This window comes from Trichoderma harzianum (assembly GCF_003025095.1).
Source record: "Trichoderma harzianum CBS 226.95 unplaced genomic scaffold M431scaffold_26, whole genome shotgun sequence".
NCBI lineage: Eukaryota > Fungi > Ascomycota > Sordariomycetes > Hypocreales > Hypocreaceae > Trichoderma > Trichoderma harzianum.
In genome coordinates this window covers 137,652-154,809 of record NW_020209274.1, presented here as the reverse complement: position 1 = coordinate 154,809, position 17,158 = coordinate 137,652, and the positions used below count along the sequence as shown (strand labels likewise).

At 48.6% G+C, this 17,158-nt stretch overlaps 1 protein-coding gene across 1 annotated transcript; it reads left to right on the top strand.

The window, feature by feature from the left end:
* Positions 1-336: 336 nt before the first annotated feature.
* M431DRAFT_155805 (hypothetical protein) lies at positions 337-16,982 on the top strand (the record flags this gene model as incomplete). Its single annotated transcript, XM_024912940.1, has 10 exons — positions 337-1,629; positions 1,685-2,390; positions 2,607-2,948; positions 3,003-5,038; positions 5,103-6,986; positions 7,038-9,692; positions 9,814-13,170; positions 13,236-16,394; positions 16,486-16,641; positions 16,693-16,982. 10 exons carry the CDS (start codon positions 337-339, stop codon positions 16,867-16,869), a joined length of 15,765 nt encoding a protein of 5,254 aa, XP_024768014.1. The 3' UTR covers positions 16,870-16,982.
* Between the last annotated feature and the right edge of the window lie 176 nt (positions 16,983-17,158).

Below are 17,158 nucleotides of genomic sequence, written 5' to 3'. Positions count from 1 at the left end.
GAAGAGGATAGAACAGCGAGACTGAGCGACGATCGCTCTTCTGAAGTAATCCCGGTAAGTGTTAGCTCTGATGATTGTGCTGACATTTCGCAGACAACCAGAAAAATTAAAGATGCTCGACGAATACTACTCAAGAGTCTCGATTATGACACAGGCCTTGCTTATCACGATGACGATAACGAAGAGATGGAGATACTCTTTAAATACCGTGGAATGCTTAGCGAGGACAAGTCAGAGGAGAACAACAGGTCTACTACTTCCAGGCAATCGCTTGTTCACATTTCTGTTATCGTTGAGAGCAACAAGCTTGTATGCACCATTCAATGGTCGCCTGACATGGCTCATCAAGAGAAAATCCGTACCTGGATCGAAGCATTCGAGTCTATGACGCGAGAGTGCGCTCAAGTCGGTACGCTAAAACCGCTGGCATGCCTCAGCGATTATCCACTTCTGCCATACGACTATGAGATTTTGGACAACGTAATACAGAAAGTTGCGCCTCAATGGAAGCTCCTGGGCGTGGACGAGATCGAAGACATTTACCCTTGCTCACCCTGCCAAGAGGGCATGATCATTAGTCAGATTCGACATCCCGACAGAAACCTTTACAACCACGAGACTACGTGGAAAGTTACCCCGTCTGATGGAAGGGTTGTGGACCCTAGCAGACTGGAGGCAGCCTGTCGTATTGTCATCCAGCGACACCAAATATTGCGAACAGTCTTTTGCGAGGCCGGGGGACAACATGTACCCTTTGTCCAGGTTGTCTTCAAAGATGCTGCCTCGCTCAAGATTCAGGTCTCTAGGTCGGATCTCTCAGCCTACGACACCGCAATCCCAGCACCCAAAGTCGTTGATCCTACCAGGTTTCCCTATCATTTGGCTGTTTGCGAGTCTCCTGATGGCGTTTCTTGCAAGTTCGTCATCAATCATGCCTTGCTTGATGGCTCTTGTCTGAGAGTCTTGATACGCGAGTTGTCACTTGTATACGACCAGATATCCCTACCAACGCCACCTCTATTCAGCAGCTTCATTAACTATTTATTAACAAACCCCACCGACGATTCATATGCTTATTGGAATTTCCGATTGGATGGAATAAGTTCATCCCATTTCCCAAGCCTGAATGACTGTGATGAATCCGGCTCTACACCTGGTAGGCTTGACATTGCAATCCCTGACGACCAGGTTGCTGCGCTGCGGAGGTTCTGCAGAGAGCATGGCGTTACTATTGCCGCTGTTATGAGCACCGTATGGGCCCTGGTACTTCAGACCTACATTGGAAACGATACAGAGACAGTCTGCTTCGGCTACATGGCATCTGGTCGAGATGTTCCGGTACCTTATGTCCATGAATTGATGGGACCTCTTCTGAACATGCTTGTCCAAAGAGTCGACCTTCAGCCGTCTACGAAAGTCGCATCTCTTGTCCGCAGTGTTTACGATGGCATTCTGGGTAACCTACCGCACCAAAATTGCTCGTTGGCAAAAATTCAGAGTGGCCTGGGCCTTGGAGGACAAAGTCTCTTCAACACATTGGTAAATGTACAAAAGGTCTCTTCAGTATACGAGACCGACACATTGCCTGCTATTAATTGGGAACTTGTTGGAGAGGGAGGCCCAGCTGAGGTAAGATGAAGTCCCCCAAGATATTACTAGAAGCTTTGCCTAACATAAGCCGTAGTACGATGTTATTTTCGGTGTTGTGGACTCTGATGAGGGCATCATGGCTGATCTTCTTTTCTGGACATCATGCATTTCTGAAGCGCAAGCCGTAGATCTCCGAGCGACTTTGTTACAGACTCTAAGCTCTCTTTTAGAGAGCTCTGGCAAATCAACGGTCAGCGAGATTCAGGTTTTTTCAGAAAGCCACGGCCGTCAGCTCCATTCATGGAACGCACATAACCCGCACATCGTGGAGTCGTGTCTACATCAACTATTCGAAGAGCAAGTTGCTATTCACCCAGATGCTGCAGCAATTAGTACTACAAGCACAGAAGCAAACTGGACCTATGCGCAGCTAAACGATGTTTCGACAAGACTAGCTGCCCATCTCCAGACTTGTGGAGTGGAAACGGGCATGGCTTTGCCGTTTTGCTTCGACAGGTCACCATGGACTGTTGCTAGCATGCTTGCCATTCTTAAATCTGGAGGAGCTTGTGTTGCTCTTGATCCGTCCTATCCGATCCAACGACTGAAAGATATCATCAGAATAACGGGAGCAAGAATAGTCGTGTGTGAGGACAAATATACTGAGCTATTTGAAGGTCTGCCAGACCTAATGATAGTTTCGGTCAGCCCAGACCTTTGGGATCGCATCCCACAGGTTGACGGGTGCACCTCATCAGTTATGCCGAGTGATCCCGCCTTCGTCAACTTCACTTCTGGAAGTACCGGAGTGCCAAAAGGAAATATTCTCGAGCATAAATCTATTGCCTCCGCTCTTTGGCACCATCGTGTCATAGATCCGCTGGGTAGACAAGCACGGGGTCTGCATTTTGCGTCCTATACTTTCGACATGAGCTTCGCCGAGATTCTATTGGTCCTCTGTTCTGGGGGTTGCCTCTGTATACCTACCGAATATGAACGCCTTAACAGCTTGGCAGCTACGATAAACAAGCTCGAAGTCAATTGGGCTTATCTTACCCCCACTGTTGCGAGTCTTCTTGATCCATCGGAAGTTCCAAGTTTGAAGACTATTTGCCTTGGCGGAGAACCGGTACTTGATACTCTGGTGACGAAGTGGATAAACAATGCCACATTGGTCGCGACATATGGTCCTTCTGAATGTTCAATCGCCATCTCTCGATCCATAGTGCGTGGCTTCGGGAATGGACAGCTCGGTCCTGCCTCGGGTGGTCTTCTCTGGGTCGTCAATCCAGTGGACCATAATAAGTTGGTACCTCTTGGAGCTCCTGGCGAGCTGCTCATTGAAGGACCGCTGGTGGGTAGAGACTACTTGGACGCGACCTTGGCGAAGGCTACTTTCATCGTGGATCCAGCTTGGACGAAAGATTTCCCAGTGTCTGGCATCGCACAAGCTGGACGACGTATGTACAAGACGGGAGACATCGTCCGTTTCAACAAGGATGGATCAATGACTATGTTGGGCAGGAAAGCTGAAGATGCCCAGGCCAAAATCCACGGACAGAGAGTTGATCTTGGAGAAGTGAGCCATCACATCACTGCGAGCGATATGGTCAAGCATGCGGTATGCTTCGTTGCGAAGAAAGGCCTGTTTGCTAACAGATTGACGGCAATCATCTCTTCTATGGATCTGGCAGACGCCATATTGGGGTTTGCTGATCAGCCTTTGAACCTCCAGGATGGTCCAGAGGCGCGTGAGAAAATCTCAGATCTTCGCCATTGGCTCGAGGATCGCGTCCCGAGCTACATGATGCCGCGGTCGTGGATTTTGCTGGAAAAGGTTCCCGTCACGCTGAATGGCAAATTGAATCGCCGTGTTCTTCTCCAATGGCTTGAATCTGTGGATAACGACACATACGAGAGCATACTGACGCTCAACAATGATGACGAAACAAATGCATTGGCCTGGTCAGGCTCCCTTAGCCCAATGGAAGAGAGTCTGGCCAAAGCGTGGAGCCATGTTCTCAATGTTCCAGAGGGACAAATTAGTGTCAACCAAAGTTTCTTCAGCCTTGGAGGAGATTCTATTTCGGCGATTAAGGTATCTTCCAGATTGCTCAACGAAGATATCCAAGTATCCATGCATGATATTCTACATTATCGTACCCTAGCCGAAATCGCCAAAAGAGCAACACGGGCCAGCTCGGCTCCCAACGGCGTTCAAGCACAAGTTGGTGCAACCGATGCACCATTCTCACTGCTATCGCGACGTTTATCCAATTCACAGTTTGAGAAGTTAGTGGCCAAGGTTGCATCCAATCTCGAAGATGTTGGCACAAATATGGACAGTGTCGAGGATATTTATCCCTGCTCACCCATGCAAGAAGGTATCTTGTTTAGCCGTGCTAGGCAGGACGGCCTCTACGATTTGATCAACGATTTCAAAATCGTCTCCCGCACAAGCACTGAGCCTGTCAGCCTGGAGCGATTTCGCCATGCTATCGACCTTGTCACAGCGCAGCATCAGTCGCTTCGTTCTTTCTTCGTTGAAGGCGACGATGCAACCCCGTATGTGCAAGTGGTTAAGAAAATGGTAGAAGCTCCCGTTGTTTGCATCAGTTCCTCTAATTCACAGGAGCCTTTTGAGGATGTGGTCGTGGATTCTATTCCACTACATGGGCTTGGCTACCGGTTCGTCCTCTGTCAAGTCTTACCCACGGGAGACGTTTACGGTAGACTTGAGATCAACCATGCCTTGATCGATGGACAATCCATGAAAGTCCTCATCACAGACCTTCTGTTAGCATACGATGAGCAGCTGCCTCTCTCTCATAGTCCACCACTTTACGGAGATTTCATCAAGTACCTTGAACAACTCTCGACGGAGAAATCGCTGGAATACTGGACTTCTGTTATACGAGGCCTTGAACCTTGCATCTTACCCTCGCTTAACAATTTGCAAGATCAGAATATGTGCAATGAAATTGATGAAATCTTGGATCCACACCTTACAGAATTGATCTTCCAATTTTGTAGGAACTATGACACCACGATTGCCACTGTGATCAGTGCTGTTTGGGCACTCGTGTTGCGGGCATACGCGGGCATGGACACAGTTTGCTTTGGCTTACTGACATCCGGACGAGCAATTCCGGTGCCACAAGCAGAATCTATCATCGGGCCCTTGATTACTATGATGGTCTCGCGAGTCGATATGAATGCAGAGATGCCGATTCTTGAAATGATACGCAACATACACGATGGTTTCCTAAACGGATTAGAGCACCAGCATACTTCTCTTGCCGCAGTACAGCAAGCTTTTGATGAGGGCAGGCAACGCGGGAAAATGTTCAATACTGTGGTGAACGTGCTTAAAGGTGACGTCGCAGCTGCTGAGGAATCGCCATCTAGCATCAAGCTTGAGGTTATGGACGCCAGCGGTCCAACTGAAGTAAGTCTCCTCCATGTGTGCACAGTCGATTCTTATTTACTTACGTCGGTTTTTTAAATCATAGTACGATGCTTCTTTAGACGTTATACATACGGATACAAATATCTCCTTGAGTTTCAGCTATTGGACAAACTGTCTATCGAACGAACAAGCCAAGCTCATGCAGCAAACCTTGTTACATGTTCTGGAAAGCCTTGTCCAGGGAGCCTCTGGCAGAGTGGGCGACCTCGATATACTGAGCGAAGCTCATAAGTCTCATATTATGCAGTGGGCCAGTGAGATGCCTCCGACAAACTACTCTTGTGTCCATGAGCACGTGGAGAAAAGGGCTAAGATGCAACCTGATGTAGACGCCATCGTCACATCGGATCTGAGCATCACATACGACGAATTGGAGAGACTCTCTTCTCTTCTTGCAGCCCATCTTGCTTTCTTGGGTGTCAGACCTGAGGTGATGGTGCCTTTCTTCTTCGACAAATCGCCTTGGACTATTGTGGTGATGTACGCCATCTTGAAAGCAGGCGGCTCTTGCGTGGCCCTCAGTCCAGAGTTTCCTGATTCAAGACTTACTAATATGATTGAGGCTACCGAGGCAACGCTTGCTATTTGCGACTCAGAATACGTGGATAGGCTCCAAACATTAATACCAACAGCGGTGCCCATCGACACATCAGTGTCTACGGCCAATGCTATGATGAGTCGCTTCGAAGCCCTTTCTGGCACAAGTCCGTCTCAGGCAAAGCCATACCACCCAGCTATTATCGCATTCACATCAGGCTCCACTGGAACACCTAAAGGTATCATCTTGACTCATGCTTCAATGAGTACCAGCATGTTTGCACACGGACCTCTAGTTCAAATGTCTGAATCTAGCCGTGTTCTCCAATTTTCTTCGTACACTTTTGACGCCAGCTTGGAAGAGATATTTACCACCCTTGCCTTTGGAGGTACAATTTGCGTTCCAACCGAGTACGAGAGAATGAACGAGTTACCAGCGTTCATCAAGGCTCATCGTGTCAATTTCGCTGCTTTGACGCCTACTGTGGCGTCATTACTTAATCCAGAAGAGCTCCCGCTGAAGACAGTTGATATAGCTGGTGAGGTGGTTCCCCAAACGTTGGCCAGCAAATGGGCGACCCATACAAACTTGGTTGTTACGTATGGACCCGCAGAGTGTTCCATCATCAGCTCCGGAATGCTAGTTGACCCAAATCATGTCCAAAATGGTACTCTTGGAAAGCCTGCTGGTACCCTGATGTGGATAGTTGATGCCAATGACCACAACAAGCTGGTTCCTATTGGTTGCGCTGGCGAGATTCTTATAGAAGGACCTCTACTGGCGCGTGGATATATCAACAAGGACCAGACAGAGAAATCTTTCATATTTGATCCTTGTTGGACGCAAATGTGCCCTGTCTCTGGTGCTGGTGATCAGCGTCGATTATACAAAACAGGTGACTTGGCCCGATATGAGCCCGATGGATCCATCATCTACCTTGGACGAATGGATTCCCAAGTCAAAATCCACGGACAACGAGTTGACTTGGGCGAGGTTGAGACAGCCCTATGGAGTCATGGAGTGAGCCAGTCAACTGCAATGGTTCCCAAAAATGGACATTTTACCAAGAAGTTGGTCGTGGTATTCTCAAAGAGCAATGCCTCCTCGGCCTCTGGGCGCATTCTCGAGGTCATGACAGATGACGATGTTGCAACTCACGTGGCAGAACTGCGAAAAGGTCTACAAATTGCCCTACCCGGATACATGTTACCTCGCGTATGGGTTCCTGTTGAAGCTCTCCCCCTAAATCCAAATGGAAAGCTGGACCGTCGCGCGGTTGGGCAGTGGCTAGAGAGATTGGACGAAGAAGCCTGCGAGCGCATTCTTGCGCTTGGTAACTCTCTCAAACCGGCCTCTGAGCTTACAGAAATCGAGAAACTCCTAGTCTCTGTCTGGTCAGAAGCATTAGGCCTTCCCAAAAGCATGATTGATGTTGACCAGCCCTTCTTCAGCCTCGGAGGAGACAGTGTCTCTGCCATACGAGTGGCATCGCAGCTGAGATCTCAGGGTATACATCTAGCTGTTCATGATATTTTCCGTCATCGTACCGTGTCAGCACTGGCGGAACTTATTACCAGTGAAAATCCCAATTTAGCTGGAGCCATTGGCAAAATCCAGCCCTTCGCTTTAACGCCGTCACAGCTCATGCAGCTCAGAAGCCACGCGGGACCGACCAGCACTGTTGCTCGGAAATTAATCGCGAAACTCAAAAGGAGAGTAGATTTCGATGAAATGAACGCTGCTTTCAAGACACTTAGTGAGCGGCATCCCATGCTAACTGCTCACTTTGAGCGCGATTCGAGCGGTACTTGGTCGCAAAGATTAGTGGACACACCAGGAAATCTCTTGGAGCTTGGCCATCTGCATGCGACATCGCTTGAAGAGGCACAGTCGCTATTCTTGTCCATGCAACATGACTTGGATATTGCGAAAGGTCCCCTTGTGGCGGCAAGTCTGGTCGATATCGAATCGGTGGACACCGAAAGCAGTCAATTACTGATCTTGGCCATGCACTCTCTCATTGCAGACGATGCATCATTACGGGTCATATTAGAAGATCTGGAAACTCTGCTATTGCATGCACCTGCTGGCTGTAGCCCAGCGTCATTCCAAGATTGGGCTCTTGCACAGTTCAATAACTCTCAGCGAAAGCTTTCTAACAATAGTTTTGCTGCAATATTAGGCACAGCTCAGACTAATTTTATGGATTACTGGGGCATGCAACATCATCCCAATACTCACAGTTGTATCAAAACCTCAGAAATCTCAATTGATCCCGACACAGCATCACTTCTTCTCGGAAAAGCCAATCTGACACTGAGAACAGAAGCTGTTGAAATACTACTGGCTGCGCTCTGTCACTCCTTCACAAACACTTTCACTGACCGCCCTCCACCGAAGGTGTTTTGTGCTAGTAATGATAGAGATGGAGAAGCCGATGACAGTAACATTTCTAGCGCTGTTGGGTGTTTTACGACCATATCGGCTGTATGCGCAGAGGAGAATTACACGACAGCGCCTGTCAGCAGCGATCTTGAAACACGGATAGTCCAAACTCTGAGATGCGTCAAAGACCAGCGTCGCTTCGCCCATCACAACGTTACGGGACTTGAAGATATGGAGGTGTTCTTGACCTATACTAAAAAATCGTGTCTTGAAACCGCGTTGTTCCAGGAGATGCCTTGTGTCGAAGGCAACGATATTTCTGAGCACCAGACAAGAAAATCTTTGTTCGAGGTGTCTGCGGAAGTCATTGATGGACAAATAGATATCAGATTCCATTATCATGAGAACATGGCACGCCAAAGCGACATCTTTGCCTGGATCCAAGCATTCGAAGATCTACTTCGATCCTCTGCTTCGGGGTTGGCTCAAGCTTATCCTGTGCCTACACTATCGGATTTCCCTCTTTTGGACGTCGAGGACTATGCGTCTCTTGACAATTTGGTGGAGCGCTGCAAATCTCAGGCGCAGATCTCTGATATATCCTTGATTGAATCTATTCATCCCTGCTCACCAATGCAAGAAGGAATTTTGCTGAGTACTTTACGATCAGCTAGTATTTACGATGGGCAAGAATTCTGGAAGGTGCTCCCGAAATCTCCCAGCGCAGACTTGGACATACTCAAGCTTAAAGCAGCCTGCGAAAGCGTCATTGCCCGCCACGATATACTCAGGACTCATTTCGTTGAGGCTCACCACGGACGTTCAGCTTTCCTTCAAGTTGTTCTTCGAGCAGTGAATCATCCAGTTCAATTGGCAACTTTTGACGATTTTGATGACTTGACGCATCAGCCACTGCCACAACTACATCAAGCAGGCATCCTTCCATACATCTTTACGCTATGCGAGTTGGCAACTGGTGACGTTTATTTGCGTCTCGACATTAGCCACGCGCTTTCTGATGGCGTTTCAACCGGAATTCTGATGCGGGATCTTCTGCTGGCCTACGATGGTAAACTCTTGCCAGCAGGACCATCCTACAGAAACTACATATCTCATCTTGAGTCTCAGTCCGGAGAACTGACACTTCAGTTTTGGCAAGACAATCTCAAAGACGCAACACCATGCCATTTCCCTCTGCTTAACGAATCCGGGGTTGGCAGTTCACCTATTCACCGGAGCACCGATGTGCCGCTTTCTATTCAGCAAAAGGACGAAGTGCGAGAATTCTGCAAGTTGCATAGCACGACGCTGGCAAACTTTATGTCCGCAATCTGGGCAATGGTTCTGCCATGTTTTTCCGATGCGTCTTCTGATACGGCTACTTTTGGTTACCTGGCATCGGGTCGCGATATTGCACTTCCCGGAGTCGATGATATCCTGGGTCCGATGATAACCATGCTGATTCGCAGCGTCAATGTTAGCCCCGAAACCACAGTCTTAGGCCTCATTGAGGAAATGCAGCAAGACTTCATTAAAAGCTGGCCGTATCAACACTGCTCCCTCGGCGAGATTCATCACGCTTTGGGACTTAGTGGTACGCCGCTCTTTAATACCATTGTCAACCTAGGTCATGCTGGTGGCTTCAAAAAGCCCCAGGACATGCCAGGTGATATTCTCTTTGTGCCTGAAAATGTTCAGAGCCGCAGCGAGGTTAGTTTACTGGTTTTAATGCGCGCGTCAGAAAAATATTATTTATCTGTCCCACTGCTTTGCAAGAAAATGAAAATAAAATTGATAGAAAACTGCTAACTGATTCTTGCGTCTTTTATAGTACGATATTGCTTTCAACATTCTAGACTCTGACGAAGGCTTCTGGCTCACACTTAGTTACTGGGATCGCTGCCTCTCTGAGGCACAGGCCATCGTCCTTTCGCACACTATCCAGGCAGCGATTGCATCTGTTCTCGAAAAGCCAGAACAATGCATTTCTGCTGTGGATTTGGTGGACGATTTCCACACTCAAATGATGCAGTCCTGGAATGCGGATATCCCTGAGCCAGTATTTGACTGTATCCACCTTGCCTTCGAGAGGCAGGTCAAATTGCAGCCAGAAGCTCCTGCCGTCTGCTCCAGTGATCCGAAGATATCGATCTCGTATAAGCAACTGGATTCTATGACCGATAATCTGGCGTCCTCTCTACGAGAGATTGGGGTGGGACCAGAGTCACTTGTGCCTTTCTGTATGGATAAATCCCCATTCACACCAGTAGCCATGATCGCGATTCTCAAAGCCGGCGGCGCTTGCGTTGCCCTTGATCCGAACCAGCCAATTGAAAGACTTCGGAGCATTATCGAAGCTTCAGGAGCCAAGGTGGTATTGGTAGCACCGCAGCACAAGGATCTGCTTGCCAACATTGTCCCCCATATCGTCCTCGTTGGGGAAGAATCTCTACGCAACCTTGAAGGTTCCGCCAAGGCTCTTCAGCCTACTGCAGCAGCTTCCCCAGCAAATCACACCAACCCAGCTTTTGTTATCTTCACTTCTGGGAGCACAGGAACTCCTAAAGGAATCGTAGTTGAACATGGCGCGTTTTGTTCAAGTGCGCGATCTCATGCCCCAATTTTGGGCCTACACAGCGGTACTAGGGTCCTGCAATTCGCATCTTACACATACGATCTGAGCATCGCCGAGACTTTCACAACATTGATGGTGGGTGGGTGCATCTGCGTGCCTTCTGAGTACGACAGATTGAATCGGTTGGCCGCAGCTATCAACGCAATGTCAGTCGAATGGATGTTCCTTACCCCGACTGTAGCAGCTTTGCTACAGCCCGAGCAAGTACCTACCGTGAGGACTCTTGTTCTTGGAGGAGAGCATGCGACTCACAACAACTTCTCAACCTGGGGTGGTAGGCCGGGCATATGTCTCATCAACAGTTACGGCCCAGCAGAGTGTTCTATCTGGACAAACGCGAATGTTGGTGTCAAACCGACGTCAGATATTTCCAACCTGGGGCGCCGACTCGGCTGCTCATTATGGGTAGTTGATCCCCGCAATCATCATCGTCTTTTCCCAATGTACGCCAGAGGTGAACTGGTCATTGGTGGGCCAACTCTGGCAAGAGGCTACCTTCACGACCCAGTCAAGACAGATGCAGCTTTTATTCAACCGCCAGCCTGGTACACCGATGACAGTGGTACAGAGCAACGACTTTACAAATCGGGTGATCTTGTGTATTATAACTTGGATGGATCCCTCTCTATTCAAGGCCGCAAGGATACACAGGTCAAAGTTCACGGACACCGAATTGAACTTGACGATATTAATCATAATATGGCTCGTATCCCGCTAATTGAACATGCAATGGCCCAACTTCCACGTTCAGGGCCACTGGAAGGTCGTCTGGTTGCAGTAGCATCATTGAAAGAAGACAGACCTCTGGCCAGTTCTCCTCAGCAAATTCTCAAGATTATCAGCGACTCTGGCCACATGCCGCAGGTAGCCACCAAGCTTGGACAGATCAGATCCGAGCTAGAAAAACAGCTGCCTAAGCATATGTTACCGACTGTGTGGGTTATTGTTCAGAAGATGCCTTTGCTCTCCTCTGGCAAGCTGGACAAGCGCACCGTTAAAGCTTGGTTGGATTCGATGGACGAAGAGAGCTTCAGCCAAATAAAAGCAATGTCAACTTCGGATGCGGTGTCGCAACTATCGCCACCTGAAAATGACGTCGAATTTCTTTTGCAAAAGGTCTGGTCCGAGGTATTGAAGTGTGAACCTTCGACTATTGGCGTGACAGTCAGTTTCCTTGGCTTGGGAGGCGATTCTATTTCTGCAATGCAGGCGGTTTCCAAGGCACGCGCTGCTGGCATGAACATTTTCGTTCAGGATATCTTCAGGCTAAAGACAATCCGAAAACTGGCTGAACAGGCTGGTGTGGCAGGAAGAGTTGACGAGCCCATCGCTACGCCTGGCCGTTTTGGACTCCTGCCAGCCAAGGGACCACAACAACTTACCCGACTTGTGAATGACTGCGCATCAATTTTACATCTCGATGGAACTGGTGCTAGTATCGAAGATATCTTCCCCTGTTCTCCTATGCAAGAAGGTATCTTAATCAGCCAGGCTAGGTCACCAGATCGCTATCATGTTAGAGCTTTGTTCGAGGTCTTGGTCCAGTCTACGGAATTAGTCGACGTGGACAGACTTGAACAAGCCTGGATTAAGGTGGCTCAGCGACACCAGGCATTGCGCTCCGTATTTTTAGAGGAGTCTTTTGGTGGAGAGAACATGCTTCAAGTTGTGTTGGACCGAGTCACCGTCCCAGTATTGAAGCTGGAATGCGAAAAGCTCGAAGACTTCACCGAATCCACCGAGGTGAACCAATATGCCAAGGATGGTCCCCCATACCGCTTTTCCATCTGCAAACTGCCATCTGGCGTGGTCTATTGCCACTTAGCCATGACTCACGCCCTGGATGATGGCTCTTCAATGCGCGCGCTGCTGCGAGATATTTGCCTGTCTTATGACGACCTGCTCCCATCGGGTGATCCACCGCTCTACAGCAATTTTATTTCATATATTCAGCGGCAGTCTAAAGATGCTGGCCTCAAGTTTTGGGAATCGTATCTTAGTGGGGTTGCAACCTCTCACTTCCCGGCATTGACGACGCGTGCCTCAGCTGATCCAACTGAGGATGGTATCGTCGAGAGATGGATCGAAGGAGACAAGGCAAGCTCTCTCCTTCGGTTATGCGAAGAGCACGACATTACGATTGCAGATGTATTCAAGACGGTTTGGGCCATCGTTTTGCGCTCTTTTGTCGGCGCCGATTCTGTTTGCTTTGGATACCTTGCTTCAGGTCGCGATGCTCCCATCAAGGACGTTCACAACATTATGGGACCTCTCATCAATATGCTGGTATTCTATGCCCATGTTGATAAATCCAAGTCCCTCATTGAACTCTGTAAAGAAGCAAATGACTCGTATCTCCAGGCACTACCACATCAACAATGCTCGCTCAAAGAGATTTTACACGCTGTTCGGGGACCTGGACAATCTGCCGCCCTTTTCAACACAGTTGTGAATGTGCAGAAGGGAGTAACTGCATTCTTTGCCGATGAACAAGACTCAACAGCCCATCGGACCATCGATCTTCGTAGTCGCATCTTCCATGACCCTACTGAGGTACGTCTTCCCGAATTGTCGTCTGCTTACAAGTATAGTGCTAACATAAACTTCTGCGAATGTAGTATGAATTGAGCATTGACATTCAAAATTTTGAGAGTTCAATTGCTATCTTGATGAACTACTGGACTTCCCTTCTATCAGAGGAGCAAGCCGATCGGCTTATCGATCTTGTTCTTGACGTTGTTGAAAGTCTTCTAGACAACCCGATGCAGACTGTCGGACAGCTTGAGCTATGCACGAGCAATGATGCATCTCTTTTGCATAGCTGGAACAATGCTCCACTGGTCGAGGAGGAGCGTTGTCTTCATGAAGTTATCGAGGAGCAAGTTGCTTCTAAACCCGAGGCCGTTGCTGTGGTCTCTGACGAAGGCTCTCTTACGTTTCAGGAATTGGATAGCATGGCTAACAAACTTGCGCATCATCTCAAACAATTAGGAGCAGGCCCTGAAACTATTATCCCGTGCTGCTTTGAGAAGTCTATCTGGGCGATTGTTGCCATGTTGGGTGTGTTGAAAGCGGGTGCTGCATGCGCCGCTCTCGATCCAGCTCATCCCCTGGAGCGACTGCAAACAATTTTGAAGGATACTGAGGCACCATTCGTTCTCTCCTCTTCACTTCAAATTGCTCTCGTGGCACAAACTGGTCTACAGGCGGTTGTTGTCACAGAGGAGACACTCAACAAGCTCCCTCCTTGTGCCTCTGCTCCCAGCACTGGTGTCAAGCCTGATAACAAAGCCTTTATTGTCTACACTTCTGGAAGTACGGGGACTCCAAAGGGTGCTATACTTGAACATCGTAACCTATACGCATCCTCTAGAGGATTTGGTACGTTTGGAATGAACAGCGAATCCCGAGTCGCCCATTTCTCTTCCTATGCTTTCGATGTTAGCATCGGAGAGACGATGCTCGCTCTGACACACGGCGCATGTGTGTGCATCATATCGGAGGAGGATCGTCTTGGAGACCTGACGGCAGCGTTGAACAGACTCCAAGCGACATTTACACAGTTGACCCCAACTGTGGTGCGCACCTTGGAGCCAAGCGAACTGCCCTATATGAAAACGGTAGTGACAGCTGGTGAGCTTCTGACAGACGACATTATTCACAAATGGACCGACAAAGTTCGACTATTCAACTCATATGGACCCTGTGAGTGCGCGATCAATTCGACCGGGAGCGATTTGCTCAAGGCTGGTGCTCGGGGCGCTGTAATCGGAAAGCCTCTACAGTCGAGGCTCTGGATTGTCGATCCCGAAAACGACCAACTGCTGGTTCCCCCAGGAGCCGTTGGTGAACTGGTAGTTAATGGACCAATTGTGGGACGTGGTTATCTAAACAATCCCGACAAGACCAAAGCTGCTTTCATGGAAATGCCGCGATGGGCTACCGCCTCCTCGAACGCTGGCAGATTCTATAAGACGGGAGACCTGGCTCGTTGGACTTCTGACGGCAGCATACACTACTTGGGACGCAAGGATGTCCAGGTTAAGATTCATGGACAGAGGATCGAGTTGGGCGAAGTGGAGTATCGCATCGCAGAGAAAGCAGGATCTGCTTTCAAGGCTGTTGTGGCGGCCGTCCCCAAGGATGGCAGACTGAAGCAGCGACTGGTAGCTCTTATGTCTCTTGGCGACCAGAAGCTACATCAAGGAGGGGGATTTTCTGTTGTTGACGATGCTGACCTTAAATCGAGATCATTGGCAGAAATTGCCGATATTATTGAATCGGTGAAGAAGAGTTTGCCGCGGCATATGGTGCCTAGTCTTTGGATACCAGTCCATGATGTGCCCAAACTCCCTTCTGGCAAGACCAATCGTCGCTTCATTAACCAATGGCTGGATGAAATCGACGAACAGCTGTACGCAGACCTGACTACGTCTTCCCAGTCGAGAGTTGTTCCGCCAAAGTCCGACATGGAAGCAATGCTTCAAAGAATCTGGGGAGATATCCTTCATCTCGATGCGACGAGCATCAGTACAGACCAGAGTTTCTTCTCTCTTGCTGGCGACTCTGTGCTGGCTATGCAGCTCATGGCCCGCTGTCGTGCTGAAGGTGTGACGGTGAAAGTGCGAGATATCTTCCAGTACACAACAATTGCAGCCCTGGCACCTCGATGTACTCGTGATGTGGGTGGACCAAACTCTATATCAGATGATTATATACCGCAAACAACTCTCATTGAAGCTGAGCATGGGGACCTCGACTTTGATGGCATGTCAAACATCGAAGCCGTCTACCCTTCCTCACCTATGCAGAGCAGTATTCTCGCTATCCAAGAAACACAGAAGAATGCATGGTTTGCAAGCTTCATAGTAGAGGCCGAACTGCCATCTCAACACAGATCGACTCGGATGGAGGACCTCGCTATGGGGTGGCAAATGGTGGTTAATCGTCACGCCGTACTTCGCACAGCTTTCAGAGCTGGAAAGCAGACCGGTCGGCAATACCAAATCGTGCTGAAAGAGTTTACAGCTCCTGTTTCCTATATCACAGATGCTTTATCAACTGATCCTACGTCTATTTTCAATATTTCGCCTGATATTCCGGACTATGGACTGCCACCACATCGCATGGTTCTTGCAGAGACTATGTCGGAGAAGCGTGTCTTCATTCAGCTGCAGATCAGCCACGCCTTGTATGATGCTGTGGGTATATCAGTACTATGGCACGATTTCCAAATGGCATACTCGAGTCTTCGAGGAGACGGCGTTGCTTTGGACAGCATGCCTGTTTCTCCTTATCGCGCCTTCATTTCCTACATTGAGGGTCTGCCCAAGCCAAGCGCCGTCGGCTTCTGGAAGAATCACTTAGAGGGCATTTCACCCTGCTTTTTCCCATCCCTGCCCGATGAACGATCAAATAGAGGCATCAACATGACAAGCACAACATCTACGTCGAATCCTCCTCTTCATGGATCATTTAATAGCATCGCTGTCCCGATTAATCGGACCAGTAAGATTCGCGCATTTTGCAAAGAGCAGGCTGCTACAACTGCCAACTTATTTCAGGCTGCTTGGGCTATTGTACTCCGCCATTTTACCAAGTCTGACGATGTGAATTTTGGATTCATGCTCTCCGGACGCGATGCTCCCCTGCCCGAAGTCGATACCATCCTGGGCCCCCTAATCAACCTTCTACCTTGCACGGTTAAAGCTAATGGCCACCGGACACTGCAATCCATGTTACGGGCTTTGCAGTCTAACTATGCTGAAACATTGATGGTGAGTGGCTAATCAATTACTTTGGTGCAAATAGAGGCCCCCCCCCCCCCCTTTTTTTTTTTGACTTATGGCATGCTAACCTATGAAAAAGAGTCAAAATTGCTCTCTAGAAGAAATCCGCGCAGCCGCGGGGATTGACGGGCCATTATATAACACATTTCTGAATATGCAACGCGTGACCAAACAATCGCCTTGCTCTCAGAGTAGTGTCCAATTCAATGAAGTTGATGCGTTTATGACAGACGAGGTAAGCCGTTGTCTAAATCCAAGAATTCGCATCAAAGCTAACCAGTTATAGTATGCTATCTCCGTCTACATTTCGGATGTCGGTGATGACATATTCATGGAATTGTCATATTGGACATCGGTTCTCACGGATGAAGATGCCCAGATGATAGGCCAAGCTATACTTCGAGCACTAGATGTCTTATTCGCTGCTGACTCAACGGATAGTCCGCTGAGTCTCAAGTTGTGATGAAATTAGGGGTCGTTGGAATCCAGGTTCACGGTCGTTGCATGAATATAGGATAGTTATTATGGCATTAACTCACTGAGTTGTATGTCTCGAGAATATTACTTGTCACGATCTGCTTCTACATTATCGACACACACAACGTGACTAACGCATAGATAACACCGGGTCAATCTATATATACGCGCTTCGTAGACTGTGTAAATAGTATAGGTCTTGCCATAGACTTTTGTATGTGAAACCAAGACCATCCAAAATAACTGCCGCTCATGATAGGCCTGTGCTCAGTTGG